Here is a 20,640-nt window from a genome sequence, read left to right on the forward strand (position 1 = left end):
TGTAACCCATCACCAGGGACCACTGTGTCTCCCTGATCGTCCCTTGAGCTGGGAAATTCACAGTTGGTACTCTAAGAGATTGGATCTGAACTTGGAAGATCTTAGGGCTTTCTCCAGTTCAGCACCCTGGCTGGCCACCCTCAACCAAAAAAGCATGACAAGACCAATCTGGGCTCCCTAAAGATGAAGGGGGTTGGGAACCTCAGAGCCTACCTCTTTAGCTCTCAGAGAAGGGACTGAATTAGCCTGGCCTCTGGGAACACACCACCAGACTATAAGCAGGCACCATATAGGAAGAAGCAATATACTCACAGGTAACATTCAGTGGGAATGGATCACTCCTATTCCGAAACAATGGGTTCTCGATTTCACACACAAAGGGCCCTTTGTTATCGAATCTTGTGAGACTGCTGAGAGTGAGTGTCCTCCTATCTGGCGACAGCTGTATCCTGCGACCATCTGGGGCAACTCCGTTTATGAACCACTGGTAAGCGTGAATTTGACCTGTAGCATTGCAAGTCATTGAGAAGTCCTTGGTCTCCACTGCAGTATTGTTGGAGGTAACAATGGTAGGTTTGGACAGTGGCGCTGTGCAGAGAATAGACAGAAAATGACGGTGTTGGTTCTTTTTCATACCTTATAACCAAATAAGTGGTTTAGAAGTGGGCTGTCTAAGACCTTGGCATGGCAGGAGGCCAGAGACCAAAAACCTGTGATTTCAATGGCAAGGACACCCCTTTCTCTGGTGCAGATCACAACTCCTCCAGGTCTTAGGAAAAGTTCAGCTTCAGTTCCTGTGGCTGACAAAGACATTCACATGGAGCCCAAGCCCCGGGTGCTCAGTCTTTCTGGGCTGAGGCAAGCAGGACTGGGGATGACAGACCCCTTCATCCAGCACCTGGGCTTGGATTTGAGGCCTTTATAGCTTGGCAGAACCACCAAGAGTTTATGATTCCTTGGACTGGACTTCAGGAAGCCAGGGTTACTTAACTTGATAGTTTGATAAGGATATTGGGATAGGCTTGTGTGGATAGACTAGGGTCAGGCCACAGGGAGACTGTGCTCAGAAAGGGAAATATTACTTTAACTCTGAAGAGGAATGAAAAGGAAAGGCAGAGAGTGGAAATAGATCAGTTAGTAGCAGGGTACAAAAGGAAGAGCCTCTGGCTGGGAGTCAGGTGAGACCTGGTTCAAGTCTGGAGATTTCAAACCCACAATAACATCTCTGGTGCCTAGGACATAATTTGCCACCAGGAAGCAATTCATACCCTTTACAGAAGATTCTGGAATTCCCTGCTTTGGGTTCTTCCATTTCCTTAGGTGTTTCTTGCCCTACAAGATGAGAATGAGAATGTTGAAGGTGATCTTCAAGCTCAGATATGGTTTTATTCTGGGAATCTAAGCTAATTGTGACTAATTTTCCCTGAGCCTTCATGGCCCAAGGGGAGCTCTTTCCTCATCTCTATTTGGAAGTGAGGCCTTGCCACTGAGAGAGGTGTGTGTGCCAGAGCAATCCCTCGGGCACATCCGGGAGCATCGACAGGCTTCCTTCCTTGGTCATCCAGTTCCAGCTGTCTTAAAATTAATTTCCAAATTGATAGGAATAAGTTCCAAATATTTCAGCTTTTTTGATCTTGCACTCTGACACTGGGTCTCGGTTGGGAAGTTTAAGTTAAGGAACCATTAGCCTCCCATTTGTATCCAGGAAAGCCAAGTGAGACTGGCCAGGACAGTGACAAATCTGAGGTCTGCTAGCCACTTTTTGTAATGGGGAGAGAATATGAAAGAAGTGTGAACATGATCCTGGGCATGAAGGCCATGGTAGGACATTTTGGAATGTGTTTTGGCAACATCAATGAATGCAATGCCATATCAACAGGCAAACCAACAAAAATCACATGATTATCACAACAGTGGAGAAAAAAACCTTTGACTAAATATAACACTCATTCCTACTAAAAACACTAGAATGTATAGGAATAGAAGGGCCTTTCCTAAAAATAATATACAGTATATATCTAAAACCATTAGTAAGCAGCATCTGCAAGAGGGATAAATTAGAAGCCTTCCCAATAAGATCAGGAGTGAAACAAAGATGCTCATTATCACCTCTATTATTTAACATTGTACTAGAAACAATAACAGTAGCAATTAGAGAAGAAAAAGAAATTTAAGGAATTAACATAGACAATGAGGAGACCAAGCTATCCCTCTTTGCAGGTGATATGATGGTCTACTTAAATTATCCTAGAGAATCAACTAAAAGGCTAGTGGAATTAATCAATAACTTTACCAATGTTGCAGAATACAAAATAAAGCCATATTTCTATATATTTCCAACATGTAGCAGTCCAACCCTAGCTATGGGCAAGGGAAACAGTATGTACAGAGTGGCTTAGAAGAGAGCATTCTCAGTCTTGCACATGGCTAGGAAAGCCTCTGACCCTTGACCCCAGCTTCCCCCAGCTTAGGCGGGAAAACAGGTTTCTTTGTGATCACCTGGCTAAGATAAATCACACCTATACCTTGTCATTAACCAATGATAATCATCCCTATGTATTATGTATATTTGCATATAAAAGACATTAAAAGCAAGGGCCACAGCAATCCCTGCCCTCTTGCTCTCTTGGATATCAGCTCTCACTGATGCCTGTCCTTGCTGGAACTTGGCCTCTGGCCAAGCTCCATCTTTAATTCCTTTCCTTCTCTATCTCTCTCACCTGGGACCTGGCCTTCAGCCAGGCACTTTCTTTTCTCTATCATGTCTCCGACCTGTATTGTACTGAATCTGGATCTTTGGATGGAATAAGCCTTCTGAGTAGTCCACTGATTGGAGTATTGCTGTGGCTCCAATATAATCAATAAGGCCTGGTTTCTGACTCATTTCTGCCACCTCATATCTCTAACTTGTCTCTGCCACGCCCCTCGCGGTATCCAAAATTCTATCCTTCCTCTATCTTTCCACCTTGTGGCTTCTTGAGGGTTTGGGAAGTCTCACAACACATCTCAATGACAAGAATTAGAAATAGAAATTTCATTTAAAAATCACCCTACACAATATAAAATATGTAGGAATCTATCTGCCCAAACAAACACAAGAACTATATGAACACAACTACAAAACAATTTCCACAGAATTAAAACTAGATCTAAATAATTGGAAAAATATTAACTGCTCTTGGGTAGGATGAGTTAGCATAATAAAAATAACAATCCTACCCAATCTTATTTACTTATTTAGTGCTATACCCATGGAACTACCAGGAAAGTTATTTATCAAAGTAGAAAAAAAAATCACAAAGTTCATTTGGAAGAACCAAAAATCAAGGCAATCCAGGGAAATAATGAAAAAAATGTGGAGGACGGTGTCCTAGCAGTACCAGATCTCAAACATTAATATGAATCAGTTTTCATCAAAGCAATATGGTACTGGCTAAGACAAAGAAAGGAGGATCAATGGAATAGACTTAGGGTAAGGGACCTAAGCAAGACTATCAATGATAAACCCAAGGACCCCAAGTTTGAGGACAAAAATCTATTTGATAGAAACTTCTGGGAAAATTGGAAGATAAAATGGGAGAGATTGGGTTTGGATCAACATCTCAAACCCTAAACCAAGAAAATTCTGAATGGGTGAATAACCTCAATATAAAGAAGGAAAATATAAGTAAATTAGGTGAACACAAAATACTATATATATATATATATCAGATATTTGGGGAAGGAAAGATTTTAAGACGAAGCAAGAGTTAGAAAAAATCACAAAATGTACCATAAATAATTTTGATTATATTCAGTTAAATAGGTTTTGTGCCAACAAAACCAATGTAACTGAAATTATAATGAAAGCAACAAATTGGGGAAGAAATCTTCATGACAAAAAATTCAGACTAAGATCTAATTACTCAAATTTATAAGGAGCTAAATCAATTGTACAAAAAATCAAGCCATTCTCCAATTGATAAATGGGCAACGGACATGAATAGGCAACTTTCATACGAAGAAATAAAAACTATTAATAAGCACATTTCTATTGAAAACACTAGAAAGTATAGGATAGAAGGGCCTTTCCTAAAAATAAAAAACAGTATAGATCTAAAGCCATCAGCAAAATCATCTGCAATGGGGATAAACTAGAAGCATTCCCAATAAGATCAGGAGTCAAACAAGGATGCCCATTATCACTTTTATTATTTAATATTGTACTAGAAACACTAGCAGTAGCAATTAGAGTAGAAAAAGAAATTGAAGGTATTAAATTTGGCAATGAGGAGACCAAGCTGTCACTCTTTGCAAATGGTATGACGGTCTATTTAAAGTATCCTAGAGAATCAACTAAAAAGCTAGTGGAAATAATCAACAACTTTAGCAAAGTTTCAGGATACAAAATAAACCTGCATAAGTCATCAGCATTCCTATATATCTCCAACCCAGTTCAGCAACAAGAATTAGGAAGAGAAATTCCATTTAAAATCACCCTAGACAATATAAAATACTTAGGAATCTATCTGCCAAGACAAACACAAGAACTATATGAACACAACTGCAAAACACTCTCCACACCATTAAAACTAGATCTAAACAATTGGAAAAACATTGATTGCTCATGGGTGGGATGAGCTAACAATAAAAATGACCATCCTATCCAAACTTATCTATCTATTTAGTGCCATACACATTAAAATTCCAAAAAACTTTTTTACTGAATTAGAGAAAACCATAACAAAGTTCATTTGGAAGAACAAAGAATCAAGGATATCCAGGGAAATAATGGAAAAAAAAATACAAAGGAAGGTGGCCTTTTAGTCCCAGATCTCAAACTATATTACAAAGCAGTGGTCATCAAAACAATTTGGTACTGGCTAAGAGACAGAAAGGAGTATCAGTGGAATAGACTTGGGCTAAATGACCTCAGCAAGACAGTCTATGACAAACCCAAAGACCCCAGCTTTTGGGACAAAAATCCACTATTTGATAAAGACTGCTGGGGAAATTGCAAGACAGTGTGGGTGAGATTAGGTTTGGATCAACAAATCAAACCCTACACCAAGATAGACTCAGGATGGGTGAATGACTTGAATATAAAGAAGGAAACTATAAGTAAATTAGGTGAACACAGAATAGCATACATGTCAGACCTTTGGAAAGGGAAAGATTTTAAAACCAAGCAAGATTTAGAAAGAGTCACAAAATGTAAAATAAATAATTTTGACTACATCAAGTTAAAATGTTTCTGTACAAACAAAAGCAATGTAACCAAAATTAGAAGAGAAGCAACAAATTGGGAAATAATCTTCATAACATAAACCTCTAACAAAGGTCTAATTACTCAAATTTATAAAGAGCTAAACCATTTGTACAAAAAATCCAGCCATTCTCCAATTGAAAAATGGGCAAGGGACATGAATTGGCAATTTTCAGTTAAATAAATCAAAACTATTCATAACCACATGAAAAAATGTTCTAAATCTCTTATAATCAGAGAGATGCAAATCAAAACAACTCTGAGGTATCATCTCACACCTAGCAGATTGGCCAACATGACAGCAAAGGAAAGTAACGAATGCTGGAGGGGATGTGACAATGTGGGGACACTAATTCATTGCTGGTGGAGTTGTGAATTGATCCAACAGTTCTGGAGGGCAATTTGGAACTATGCCCAAAGGACAATAAAAGATTGTCTGCCCTTTGATCAAGCCATAGCACTGCTGGGTTTGTACCCCAAATAGATAATAAGGAAAAAGACTTGTACAAGAATATTCATAGCTGCACTCTTTGTGGTGGAAAAAGGATGCCCATTAATTGGAGAACGGTTGAACAAATTGTGGTATATGTTGGTGATGGATACTATTGTGCTAAAAGGAATAATAAAGTGGAGGAATTCCATGGAGACTGGAAAGACCTCCAAGAAGTGATGCAGAGTGAGTGGAGCAGAACCAGGAGAACATTGTACACAGAGACTGATACACTGTGGTCCAATCATAATGGACTTCTCCATTAATGGCTTTACAATGTCCCTGAACAATCTGTAGAGTTCTATGAGGAAAAAAAAAACTCTTCACAAGCAGAGGACAAACTGAAGGAGTAAAAACACCAAGGAAAAGCAACTGCTTGACTACAGAGGCTGAGGGGACAAGTCAGAGGAGAGAAGCTAAATGAGCACCCTAATGCAAATACCAACAACAAGGAAATGGGTTCGGAGCAAGGACACATGAGATAACCAGAGGAGATACCTAGCTAGGGGAGGGTTGTTAGGGGGTGGGGGGAGAAAAAGAAAATGATCTCTGTTTCCAATGAATAATGTATGAAAATGACCAAATAAAATGTTTTAAAAACTCAAAAAAAAATAAACATATGAAAAAGTGTTCTAAATCTCTTATAATCAGAGACATGTAAGTCAAAACAACTCTGAGGTATCACCTTACACCTACCGGATTGGGTAACATGACAGCAAAGGAAAGTAATGAATGTTGGAGGGGATGTGGCAAAATTGGGATGATAATGCAGTGCTTGTGGAGTTGTGAATTGATCTGGAGGGCAATTTGGAACTATGCCCAAAGTGCACTAAAGAATAGTTGGCCTTTTAATCCAGCCATAGCACTGTTGGGTTTATACCCCAAAGAGATAATAAGGAAAAAAGATTTGTACAAGAATATTCATAGCTGCACTCTTTGTGGTGGCAAAAAATTTAAAATGAGGGGATGCCCTTCAATTGGGGAATGGCTGAACAAATTGTTGTATATCTTGATGATGGAATTCTATTGTGCTCAAAGGAATGATAAACTGGAGGGATTCCATGTGAACTGGAATAACCTCCAGGAACTGATGCAGAGTGAAAGCAGCTGAACCAGGAGAACATTGTACACAGAGACTTATACACTATGGTACAATCAAATGTAATGGACTTCTCCATTAGTTCCAATGCAGTGATCCTGAACAACTCAGATGGATCTATAAAGAAGAAAACTATCCAAATTTAGAGGAAAAACTGTGGGAGCAGAAACACAGAAGAAATAGAACAGCTTCATTACATGGGTCAAGGGAGAAATGATTGGGGATGTAGACTCTAAATTATCACCCTAGTGCAAACATCAACAACATGGAAACAGGTTCTGATTAAGAACATGTAAAACACATGTAAAACACAGTGGAATTGCATGTCAGCTATGGGAAGGTATGGAGGAAGGGGAGGGAGGGAAAGAATATGATTCTTGGAACGAAGGAATAATGTTCTAATTTGGCTAAATAAAATTTTAAAAAGTAACTGCATAAAATATTTCAGTAGCTATAAGACTTAAATCCTATATATTTATAATCTTTAGCATTCAAGTTATGTTTTGCTCCAGAACTGTCTTCAAATTATGTTTGTAAATATTATGTAGGAAAATATAAAAGCAGGTTTGAATGGAAATAATTTCGATATGATGCTATTTCTTTAAGTTCAATAAAGCAAATTTTTAAAAGATAAAAAAAATAGACAAGAGAAGAGTTAATCCTATCCTTTACAACAGACTGATGACTTGACTATCCTGATTAATGCATCGATCTAAGACATTTTCAAAGGATTTATGATGAAGAAAAATACCCTCTACCTCCAGAGAAAGATCTGATGATGTCTGAATTTGTACAAACAATACTTCTTTCAATTTCTGTTTTTCTTGCCTTTTTTGTTGTTGTTCCAAAGAGGCTAATGTGTAAATATGTTTTACGTAATTTCATATGTACAAAAGACACCACATTTCTTGCCTTCACAATGGGTCAGGAACAGGTAGGAAGGGGGTACTCAAAAGTTTTAAAAAGATTGTTAAAAATAAAAATACAAAGAATTTGGAGTTTGTGAGGAAGTTTGAGATTTCCATTCCATTAAGGTCCTGGGAAAATTTGGCAAATAGAATCATCCATCTACTATATTGCAAAAGGTATAAGGTATAGGGCCCTCAGTTTTTGTAGTTGCCTTTATTGAATAGGTAGAGTCATTGCCCAGAAGAACAGAAAAAGGCAGGAAGTAACAAAAGCCCTTCTTAATGAAGTAATTCCTAGGGTGGGCCATCCCACATCACATCATCAAAATGATAATGGTCCTGGCTTCACATCACTATTATTCCCATAATTACTAATGCTTTGTGTATAACCAACAACCTTTATTGCACCTGGTATCCCTAGTACTCAATCAACCCTGTTTGCTTCAGTTTCCTCATCTGTAAAATAAGCTGAAGAAGGGAATAACAAAGCACTTCATGACTTTTGTTAAAAAACACCAAATAGGGTCATGAAGACATACACGTCTGAAATAACTGAACAAATTTTCCTTTTCTGAAAGGGAAATTTAGTGATTCTGAACCATACTGTCTGTCTCAGTCAAATTTGCCTCCTCTTGTTTGGGACACACTCCTGGAGGGGGGCAGGGACTGAGTCATTTTTCTGTATCTCTAGTCCAGAGCCTAGAGACACTTTGTGCTGAGCAAGTGCGTGAAAAATATTGTGGGATAGAGGTGAATGGCTGGTGTGGCCCAGGTCAGTTAGATGAATGAATGAATGTACCTGTGGACTGATAAGAAGAAGATCAGTGATGTAGGAGGTGGGGAAGGGAGGAGGCTTGGTGTTCATCCAATACTACATATCAGCCTCAGTTTCCTTAGCATTCAAATGAAGATAATGCTTGTGCTTTGGAATACAATGAGATGCTATATTGCTTAGTAGACTTTAAAGTGCTGAGTATCTGGAAAATCTTGTAATTAGCATTATCTCATTTCTCCATGCCTAGAAGATTACTCAGATTGGGTCAATAGCTTCCCAAGGGGTAAGGGATAAAGCTGATCTCTTTAGGTGACCCATCAAAATGGGAATGACCTGGGGAAGCAGAGGGGCAGCAGTTAGAAACCAACAGGGGAAGAGCCAAGATGACAGCATAGCAGGAGCTTCTCTGAATCTCCCTCCAACCAATCATTACAAAGCATCTCAAAAGGACAAAAATCAGAAGCAGAGGAGTAAAGGGCCTCTCCTACTGGACACAGTGTGAAATGTAGGCATTGAGTGAGGGATCCCTATGCCATGAGGGAGAGAAACTGCTCAAATCAAAGCACTAGTTGACCATGTCTTCCCCACAACCGCTTACTAAGCCATAGTTAATGCCAGAGCCAGGAAAATTTCCAAAGTCTCAGGGATTACTGAAAGAACTGCAGAATACCCCTGAGGGCTGTGCCTGGCCTTGGCAGTGAGACTCAAAGCTGAATAACACAGTCCTTGCAGCAGGGGTAGCAAAGGGGCAGCCAAAGGGGTAATCAAAGCAAAGCAGAGTTAAGGATGATGAACTTAGTGCAAAACCCATGTTGCAGTTGAAAATCCAAGAGGCAACCACTGAGGACTATAACCTTAGGACAAAATGCTTTGAAGCAGGAACTACACATAAAAAAAAAAAAAACATCACAGATCTACCTGCCCTCACTCAGGCCTCTGAACGGGAAGGAAAGATAGTCCTAAGGTAAAGTCCTTGAGACAGAAGCTTAAGAGCAATGATCACAAATATTCAAGTATCCCAATCTTCCAAGGGCAAAAGGAGTAAAGAACATAAAAAACCCTCTTGACCATGGCAAAATTTTATGGAGACAAAGAGCAAATGTAGAATGTCTGTCTTGTAAAGTGGGTACAGGGAGTGCACATCATCCTCTTCCTCGTTTCTTGCTCTTGGGCCCAGGGGTCTCACATTAAAAAAAAAAAACAAAAAACAATCCCTTAAATTCTGTTTTAGAATATATATTAAATATTGTTTTTAAAGTATAAGAACATACGGGCTTGGGAATTGGGGATAAGAGACATGCCCAGGGTAACAGAGATAGGAAGTGACTAAGGACAGATTTGAAGCCTGAATCTCCCGACTCCAGGCCTGGCCCCTCTATTTACTGATCCTTTTCACTTTGTTGCTAGGAAAAGAGGAAGCAGGAAAAGGAGAAAGCTGTGGGAGAGACCTGAGAACTGGAGAGTTACCAGCATCCTCAGAAGGAAATGCTTCCTCAGTGTTCCAATTCTTGCTTGATCCAGCAACTTTAGCACTAGATGACTGGCATGAGAGGTGCCTTATTAATCTATTTCAGATTTCCCCCAATTCATAAAGTCTTCATGTGATTCTGATTTCCTTAGTAGCTGTTTAAAGTCAAGGAACAGGGAATGAGGATCCCAGAACACCCATAGGAAAGCTCACCAAAGGAAGACACCCACATCTCACATACAGTGCCAAAAACAAGGGGGTGGGGGGGGCAAGTACGGGTGAGAATATTACTCCTGGGAAACAAGTCCTCTTCTGCAAGTCTGACTTGGCCAGGTTGGGATGGATGGCTCTTGCCACTCTGTGGCTCAGAATAGGGCAAGGCTTTCTCTCTCTCTAGGACTGGGAGGGAAGACTCCCAGGTCCCTTTCGTAAGTTAGGTAAAGGAGGAACCTGGCCCTTGGAAGTCCATGGCTCCAACATAGGAAAAGGCACAGAAATGGAGATTGGAAGTGTCTTTCAGAGCAATGGGGCCACTAGGAGAACCCACAGTTGGTTAAATCTGTTTGTCCCTGTGTTTATTTGCAGGGATTGGATACTGAGGATTTGTGCTCTATAAGGTCATGGTAGTTGACCCTGAATAAATATCACACATTATTTGACTGAGGTCTTAATCAGAGCAATTGAGCTCCTTGAGAAAGAAGGGATACTTAAGAGAACAGTTTAAAGTCTTGTCTTTAGAGCTTCTTAAATTTCAAGATTTCTTCCCAGGCACCAGGGTTTCTTTCCCCCTCCCTCATCAAGTCTCATCACTGACATGCAACTACCTCAAAGTTAGTCCTTCAGTCACATACACTATTATTCTCCTACTCCTAGCTAGCCGATGTAGTGGTGGATCTGTCTCAGGAATCTTTTCCCACACTTAGTTTCTCATCAGGTTGTGCAATATTTTAAATAATGAAATTGTTTGGAGCTTGATAACTTTATTAAATGTAAGTAGTAGTAGTAGTAGTAGTAGTAGTAGTAGTAGTTGTTGTTGTTGATGTTGTTGTTGTTGTATTAGTAAAGAGAGGGAAAAATGGGAGAAAGGTAAAGAGATACTTAGTGTTAAAAAGAATTTCCCTCCCAATTATGTGTGTTTGTTTGATATCATTAATCAGTGACCTGTAGGTTATTTACCATTGTGATATGCAGGAATCAACAAACCCTCAGAGAAAGGAAGTTGAGACCAAGAAGAGGGGAACCTGATCCCACAAGAACTGCCCCCTTGGGTGTTGCCAGACAAACTAAAGATATATGATTGGTTCTTGAGATGGGATGGGGAAGAGCAAGTGGGTGGAGAAAACTACTTGTAAGGTTAATCCAAGGAACTGCTCCTGCTCTTCTTTCACTTTCTCTCTTTCTCTTCCTCTCTCTTTCCAGTTTGACATGTACTTTCATGTTGTTCAGTTTCTTCACATTTTCATCTCCCTAAACTATTCTTAAGTGTTAATAGTTGATTTAGACAGGCTAAAAATCACCAAGATGTTGACCAGAACCAGTAATCAAGACTAATCAAAGCTATAACCGCACTGCAGAAAACTTTGGATTGGTGAGAAATGGTTAAGTATTGGGGGAGGGAAGCAAGCTGAACTTTTGCTTTTTTCCCCAAATAGAGCCAGTTTTGGGGATTAAGCTCTAATTAATGATTAAATGACAGCTAGGAGATATAGTGGATGGAGAATGGAGTCAGGAAACTCATCTTTCTTATTTCAAATCTGGTCTCAGATTTGATCTAACTAGCTGTGTGACCCTGAGAAAGTCAGTTCACCCTGTTTGCCTCAGTTTCCTCATCTGTAAAATGAGTTGGACAAGGAAATGGCAAACCCCTCCAGGATCTCTGCTAAGAAATGGAGTTGGGAAGAGTTGGACAGAACTTAATAATGACTTCATGAAGAATTTCTCCTCACAAACAAGGGTTTTGCTTTCCATCACCATTTGCCTCTATGATTCTAGTTCAGCCCTCTGAGGCCACACAGAACACTTCTAATTCCTCTTCCACCTAAGAGTCCAGAAAATTACTATCAGGCCTCTCCCCAAAGCTTTCTATTCCTTTTTCAAATATGTAGTTCCCTCAATTGATTTTTGGAGACTCCAGACCCCTCATCATTCTGGCTGAACACTCCCCAGTTCACTGTTGCCACTTGTAAATTGTGTCATTCATAACCAAATACAATAATCTAAGTGCCATCTGATAGTACAGAAGGGCAGCTATCTCCTTATTCTTGGAACTGGACATGCTTCTCTTAAGACTGCATTAGTGGTTGAGGTAATTGTGTAGCTCAGTGGATTGAGAGCCAGGCCTAGAGATCAGAGGTTCTGGGATCAAATCTGACCTTAAATAATTCCCAGCTATATGACCCTGGGCCACTCACTTAACTTCCATTGCAGAGTATTGATCCTACATCTGATAGGTAAGGGTTAAAATAAAGTTTGCTTTATGTTTTTTGAACTGCTCTATTACCTTTCCCACCGATAATATATTTGTGATCCTCTCAATCATCCCCAAGTCCCCTTTATGCAAGCCAATATGGCATTAATAGTTTGTATCCAATTTCCCCTTTTTTAAATCAACCATGCCCCATTAATTCAACTTTTTTCTACGACATGTACTAGTCAGTTCCCCATTGAGGTCGATTTTTTTTTTTATGATTTGGACATTTTGTATTCCAGGATAGGACCTGATATCAATTCCCAATAATATTCATATTATCACATTCCATCTACTGTACCAGATTTCTGAGCTACTTCTGCATCATATCTGCTTTTACCATCCCTATCATGCCAATTTTTTCTTTCTCTCTCTTTTCCTTCCAGGTCCAAAATTATGCTTTCTGCTTGTCTACAGAATTACTAGAACATTAATGGTCACCATTTACTAAGGTCTTTAAAGATATTATTTCATTTGAGCCAAGTCACTCATAGGAACAGTTCCATTTCACGAACAGAAACTTCAGAAGATTTGTCTGAACTGATGCAGAATGAAGTGAGCAGAACAAGAAGGTAATTTATACAATAAATACAGTGTTCTGAAGGGAAACAACTTTAAAAAACTTGGGACTTCTGATCAATGCAGTGGCTAAAAAGAATTGCAGAAGACCCATGACAATAAGTTATTCACTTCCTACAAAAAGCTACAGACTTCCTATGAAATCAGCTGCCTCACTTCAGAAATGGGATGGACTCAGGGTGTAAGTTGCAACAGATATTTATTGAGATTGAGAATTACTTTACCTTGATATGTCCACATGAGTATTTTAATCTTGAAACAATTACTAATGTATTAATATTGCAATCTATGTGCTCATGTACCATATTCACAGGCATATTAGTTCTTGATCATTGTATTTAATAGGTACTCTATTAATTCTGACCACTCTTCAAATCTACAGTCTGAAATAGAAGAGTAAACTGACTGAAAACTATTACTGCTTGAAATAGAGAAGGTAAACTGTGGGGAACCTTGTTTCTTCTTACAATGACTGCTGTTCTCTTACTGTGACTAGAGAGGGCAGTTACTGGGACCTGAACCTGTTTGGTGATAATGGAGGTAGGGAGTAGGGACCAGCAGGCAAACTGGGGTTTGCCCCAGGAACAACCCCCCAAAAAACCACAAACATGTGTGTAAGTTAGGGTTTTTTATGTATGTGTGCAAGTAAGAGTGAAAAGTTACTTTTGCATGGAAGTGAGTTGAAATCTTCATGAGTGTCAGAATGTATCAATTTTTCTTCATGCATGGGGGTAAGCATTATGTATTTGTTTCTCTTCGTGCTTGCAAGTTAGGTCAACTTGTGTTTTTCTTCTTGCATGAGTGTACGCGTTATGCCTAAGCGTATAGTTTTCAAGTTGTCTTTTTTTCTTCATCAAGGAGGTCTATCTTATGGTTACTGAATGTAGTTTTTGAATGGTTATTGTATGTATTACTAGGAGATATTTCTTTTTGATTTGTTACTATTTCAGGCAGATCATTGTGACTGCTATTCTTTCAAATGCAAGGTTTTCTTTTTGTATTCTGTGTTAATGGCTATATATCTTCAGAGACTGTACTATATGCTTCAGCTTTAGTGGTGCATTTCTATTCCTTAATCAATTCAACTTGTGCAGGGCTAATTTTCTGTGTTTTGATGGCTCTCATGTGCTTTCCTGTGTTTTCGGTAGGGACTGAATTGGCTTATCACTTATTTTCCCAGTACTATTCAATATTATGGGTATGATGTAATTTCACATGTAAAGCATGGAACCATGGATCTCTTTGATCAACCTTTATAGACGAGGTTGTCATCACAACCATTGTTGGTCTGATCCATCTTGGTTCTGTAGGAGATTCTCTATTAAAATTCTTGACATATACCTTATCACCTGGTTTTATCATGTGCAATGAAAAATCTGGTGGTATTCTCAGCACAAGCAAACCCAGTTTCCTTAGATCTTCAATCCTACATTGTATCTGTTCTAAGTATTCATGAAGAATGCATCCCCCTCTTAACAAAGACAAGTAAGGTAACTTTACTGTCCTACCATGCCAAAGAGCCTTACCATACAGCATTTCAAAAGGTGATATAATGCAGGTCAGTCCTAGGCCTGGTTCTAATGTTGAACAAAGCATGAGGCAAAACATCTGTTCATTTTAAATGTGTTTCTGAACAGAGTTTACCTATTTGTGTTTTTAGCTCTTTGTTCATCCTTTCGACCTGCCCGGAACTCTGGGGCCTATAGATTGAATGGTAATTACACTTAATCCCCAAGTTCTTATAGATTTCTTGTAGAACCTGGGAAGTGAAGTGGGACCCCTTGTCGGAGTCGATGGTATTGGGAATGCCATGTCTAGGTATAATCTCCTTCAATAGAAATTTCACTACTGTGGCAGTGTCACTTTTCTTGGGCAGACATGCTTCAACCCATCTAGTCAGTCTATCCACTATAACCAATGCATATTTGTATCCTTTGTCCTTAGGCATGTTGATTTAATCATTCTGAATACACTGGAAAGGCATATAGCTGAGTGGTCTGCCTCCCAATGCAACACTCTTAAAATGTCCTTGATTATATCTCCTGCATGTCTCACATGCCTGACAAGTTCTAATGACATTTGTAGTTATTCCTGGTGCTGTCCAATATCTCTTTATGGTATCCAGAATCCCTTGTACTCTGTAATGTCCATTTGCATGAATTACAGTATATAGATTTTATATAACTTTACGGAGAATAGGTTTACCCCCTCAAGCAATCCAGACACCTTTGATCAGTTTAGCGTCTACTTGCTCTTTCCATGACTGTATCTCTTCTCTGTCATAGGCTTCAGTGAGATTATACCTTTCGACCAGAGAGAAATTCAGCACACGGTGGGGACCGAACCTAGCAGCATATTTTGATGTTACGTCTTCTCTGTCATTCCACAGGGATATTCTGTCCTTTCCATGAGTATGTGCCTTACAATGGATTATGGCCACCTCCCTAGGAAAGTCTACAGCACTTATGATACGATCTATCAGATTGCCATATGCAATTGGTTTCACAGCTGAAGTTTTATACCCTCTGTTTTACCATATATATGATGACCAATATACAGTGGAGAAAGTGTATTGTGAATCCAGGAAAAATATTAGCTCTTTTTTTCCCTCTAGCTAATTCTAGGGCCTTGAGCTCGGCTCCCTGGGCACTGACATGACTTGGCAATGATGCATGCCAAAGTGTTTTGTTATTGTCAACAACCACTGCCGATGTGAATTTTCTCCCACCATGAACACAGGAGGACCCATCAGTGTATAACTCCATTTCTGGATCGATAAGAGGTGTATCTTTAAGGCATTCATTTGGCCTATGCATGAGTTCCACTATCTGATCCCAATCATGCAATACTTCTCCATCCATTGGCAAATCAGGGATCAGAGTTGCTGGGTTCAATGGTGCACATCTATGAATTGTGATATTATCATTGCCTAACAAAATGACTTCATACTGGGATATTCTCACATCAGTGAATAAATGCATATTGTGTGACCTTAAAAGGTTTTCAATTTGGTGTGCAAAATACACATGCAATTTACATCCCAGTACTATGTCATAGGACTTCTTGACCATTAGAGCAGTAGCTATTATGCTCCTGAGGCAATACACCCTGCCCTGTGCAACCGTGTCAAGGATAGAACAATAAAACGCTATAGCCCTTAGATTCAACCCAAAATGCTGTGCTAACATTCCACAAGCAATGCCTTTTGCTTCATGGACATACAAGTGGAATTCCTTCTTATAATTAGGTATTCCCAAAGTTGGAATTGATAGAATAGCTCCCTTCAACTGTGACAAAGCATGCAAATGTTCCTTATTCAATTGCAATGGTTCTTTAATGTCTTTCTTTGTCAAATCAGTCAAGCACTTGGAAATATGAGAACATCCCACTATGTACTGCCTCAAGAAACCAGCAACCCCCATAAAAGGTCTAACTAAGTTCTTTCTAAGTTCTAGGGGTGCCTAGCTTCTGTATGTCTGCCCTCCTTTTATTAAAGATTTTCCTGGTGCCCCCCTGCAGGACAAATCCTAAATATTTAACTATTGGTAGGACCCATTGAATCTTCTTTTTAGAAACTTTATGAAACCCTCTTATAGAGTTCTATTAACAATTTCTTTGAATCTTCTAAACAAGTCTTAGGGTCAGGAGATGCTAGCAACAAATCATCCACATAGTGTATCAATCTACTACGTTTGAAAGTTATAGTAGCTAGATCTTTGCAACAATTGACAAAATATTGAAGCCGACTCACAACATCCTTGCACTAATCTAGTATAGCACAGCTGGGTTTGATCCCATTGGAAAGCAAAAATATTTTGAGAATCAGGGTGCAACGGTATAGTAAAGTAAGTGTTGCTCAGGTCCAACACTGTGTACCATCTAGCCTCTGCAGGTATCTGAGTTATGATATCATTTGGAGATGGTGTTACAGTATGTCTCTTCCTAATGAAATTAGTCACAGCCCTCAAATCCATAAAAAATCTCTATGCAGAAGTGTCATCTTCATTTAGCTTATTCTTTTTGATAGCTAATATTGGGCTATTATATTCAGATTATGTAGGTCTCAATATACCTTGCTCAAGCAAGCTATTTATAATGGGTATTATCCCTTCTCTTGCTTCTCTACTTAATTTGTATTGTGGTATCTTAGGTGGTATTCCTTCCCTGACCTCAATCCTAACAGGAGTAATCAATTTAATCTGACCCACATCATTTTGATGTTTTGCAAACACCCCCTGTGGAATATCTGTGGGTATGTCATACATAGAAGTCACAACTTGAATCTTTTCAGGTTCTTCTTCAAGTTGTTCTAAGTACAACAATGGATAGTGCTTCAGTAAGTTCTTGGGTAGATGAAAATAAATTACCCCAGAATTTTCACATTTTTCACAGGGTTGCCTGTATCTTGCACAAGAAAAAATCACATCCTAAAAGATTGTCATGGCATGATGGAATCAACAAGAAGGTATGATCTACGGTGAGAGGACCCAGTTTAACCATAGTGCTTTTGAGCTCAGGGACCTGTTGAATTTGTCCCATTGCTCCAGCTACAGAAACCATACCCCCTATGTCGGTATCCCCTGGACATGTCTTTAGGACAGATTTTGAAGCACCAGCATCTAAGAGAGCCTTATAGTTCTTCTTCCCCACCTTAATCCATACATATGGTTCTGGCGTGTAGCAAAGGAGTTTATTGCCACTGAATTAGTACTCCTGTCTTTGGTACCCTCTGCCAGCTGCATATGTAGCTCAGTTAATTTCTTTTGATTTGATCCATTCCCAATGAAGTCTTCAATGGAACATGAACCTTTGCTTTGGCCAGATACCCCTCTGCCATTTAGAATGCTGGCACTAACTGAATTCTTGGTTGTTACTAAGTCTGCCATTCCATCCCCAGATTCAAATTTAACTGATATGTCACCTCTAGTACTTCGAATATGATAATCTTTGTGTTCAAAAGCAATGTCAGCTTCATTATCAGTTTTTTTTTTTATCTATAACACACATTGCTGGATGGAAGGTACTAGCTTCTGGATTCAAACTAGATATACTTACCAAAGGTACCTCTGCCATGAAGTTATTGACAGAATTAACTGCATTAGGTGGGACTTCTTCTGTGAATGTTTCTAGAGCCTTGCCATCTTTATCACCAGTAACCATTAGGGAATTAAAATTATGTGTCTCTGTATTAGTTACTAACTTTTTCTTGAGTTCCTATGACTTATTCTTTCTTTCCCTTTCACATAATTTAATCCCATTCTCCACTCTACACTGGAAAAAGTTCTCAAGGAATGATTTGATTTCCTTTACAGACTTTTCCTGTGTGGTTACTATATAGGTCTTATCAAATTCTTTCATCTCATTTGCAATTTGAGATATTATTTCTTTAATTTCTGCCTCATTTTCTTTAATCTGGCTCTGCCTTTCTCTTGCTTTATTGCAATGGCTATCATTCACAGAATAACTTTCTTGCACCAATTTTGCACTATTTCCCAACTTTTTACTATTATTTTTTTATTAAAAAACCCTTACCTTCAATACTGTGTATTGGCTCCAAGGCAGAAGAGTAAGGGCTAGGCAATGGGGGTCAAGTGACTTGCCCAGGGTCACACATCTGGGAAGTGTCTGAGGACAGATTTGAACCCAGGACCTCCCATCTCTAGGCCTGACTCTCAATCTACCGAGCCACCCAGCTGCCCCCTTTAATATTATTTTTAACTGCAGCCTCTAGCTCAAAATTTCTTCTTCTATCTCCAAGTGCCTGGCTTCATAATTCCCTTCTAATCATATCTGAATACTTTGGTTTTGCTCCAGTTTCTATTGCCTTTTGCATTTCCCTCAAATCAGGTGCTTGTTGTGAGGACTTTAACTTGCAGTGTGAACAGCAAGTGGATTTCTTGTACCTAGTTCCTGCATTATGTTTTTCTCTGTTAGTACTCTCCTGTTTCTTCTTTAAGAAACAGTCTCTAATCAAGTGCCCTTTACGGTAGCAAAAAAAAAAAAAACAAAAAAACACTCCCTAGTTTCTTTTTGCACTGATATTGTCTGGTAACTAGATTTTTGGGAAATAGATTTTGTATATGTTCTGACCATGTTTAAATTTTTAATTTCCTTCTGTTTCAAATCCTTTTCAGTCCTCTAACTTTTCCTTAAGGTCTTTAACTTCCTTGTTCTGATCTGAACTATTTTCAAATAGGTAACCTGCAGCCTCTCTCAATTCAATTAGGGAAAATGAATCATATCTAGGGAAATAGTTCTTAAAGAATGTCCTCAACTTCCGGTTAAGATGGCGGCTTAGAGAAAGCTGAAGTTCAGATCTCCGGAAAACCCTTCCCGACCGATCTCAAACTAGAAGCTCCTAAGGCGCCGAAATTCAAAACGATCAACAGCACAGACCCTGGGAAACCTCCTCCTGGACCTGGACCCGGTTCAAAAGGTACGGCTCCCCTTAAAAGCCAGAACCCGAGATCCCCCGAGATCCCTCGGACCTCAGGGGTAGGAGCGCAGAGTCCAAGGCTCCCGGAAGCGGCAGCCGCACCGGGCTCAGAGAGCAGGGTCTGAGGAACAACAACCCTCAGGGTCTTCTACCCAAGTCCCAGTCCGGGTGAAAGTTACTGCCTGGGGCCTCTGCTGCAGAGAGCCAGTTGGTCCCGGTGAAAGTTACTGCCTGGGGCCTCCGCTGCAGAGAGCCTGTCGGTCCGGGTGAAAGTTACTGCCTGGGGCCTCCGCTGCAGAGAGCTGGTCAAAACAACAGCAACCCTCAGGGCGGGCAAGACAGCCTCACGGGCTGGATCCTGCTATCCAAGTCTCAGTGAAAGTCTGTGCTCTCGGAGCTTGGGGAAGTGGCAGCCCATCCCCCCGCAGGCCGACGAAACAGCCTCACGGCCAGGGATTCTGAAGGCAACTTCCGGAAATCGAGCCAGGGGGAGAGTGTGGCCTCGTGGTCCGACCCTTCCATTCCAGTTCCAGTGAGGCATATTCAGTTTAACCCAGGGAACGCTCATAGAACCAACATCTGCCCAGGACTAAAGCCTCTGATCACCAGACAAAGACAAGAAAAGCCAATCCTCCACGTTCAGAGATGACAAACTCCACAGAAGCACAGAAGCCCCAAAATACCAAGAAAAATAAGAAGAAAGGGGCGACTCTGGACACATTCTATGGAGCCAAAATACAAAATACAGAGCAGATAGAAGAAGATATACAAGAAAATTCTCCAAAATTTTCCAAAGGAAATAGAAACTCTCCACAAACCCATGAAGAATTTGAATCAGAAAGGACCAAAAAGATGGAAGCCCTCTGGGAGGAAAAGTGGGAAATGATGCAAAAGAAATTCACGCATCTACAAAACCAGTTTGACCAAACTGTAAAAGAAAACCAGGCTTTAAAGCAAGAACTAATAAAGCAAAGCCAAAACACCAAGAAATTAGAAGAGAACATAAAATATCTCACCGACAAGGTGATAGATCTGGAAAACAGGGGGAGAAGAGAAAATTTAAGAATAATTGGACTCCCAGAAAAGCCAGAAATAAACACCAAACTGGACATGGTGATACAAGATATAATCAAAGAAAATTGCCCAGAGATTCTAGAACAAGGGGGCAATACA

The 20,640-nt window shown here is 39.7% G+C and overlaps 1 protein-coding gene across 2 annotated transcripts in view; it reads right to left on the bottom strand.

The window, feature by feature from the left end:
- Positions 1-20,640, bottom strand: part of LOC130458746 (carcinoembryonic antigen-related cell adhesion molecule 5-like) — a 74,738-nt gene that overhangs the window by 22,713 nt on the left and 31,385 nt on the right. The window contains exons 1-2 of one of the 2 annotated variants that reach the window (XM_056825366.1): positions 1,269-1,327; positions 313-588 (exon numbers count right to left, since the gene is read on the bottom strand). In XM_056825366.1, coding sequence (XP_056681344.1) covers positions 313-523 — 211 coding nt within the window. In that variant the 5' untranslated portion in view covers positions 524-588; positions 1,269-1,327. Of the gene's footprint in view, positions 1-312; positions 589-1,268; positions 1,328-20,640 lie in introns of those variants that run through there. The other variant, XM_056825365.1, reaches the window with a different exon arrangement.

This window comes from Monodelphis domestica, chromosome 4 (genome assembly GCF_027887165.1).
Source record: "Monodelphis domestica isolate mMonDom1 chromosome 4, mMonDom1.pri, whole genome shotgun sequence".
In the NCBI taxonomy this organism is placed as follows: Eukaryota; Metazoa; Chordata; class Mammalia; order Didelphimorphia; family Didelphidae; genus Monodelphis; species Monodelphis domestica.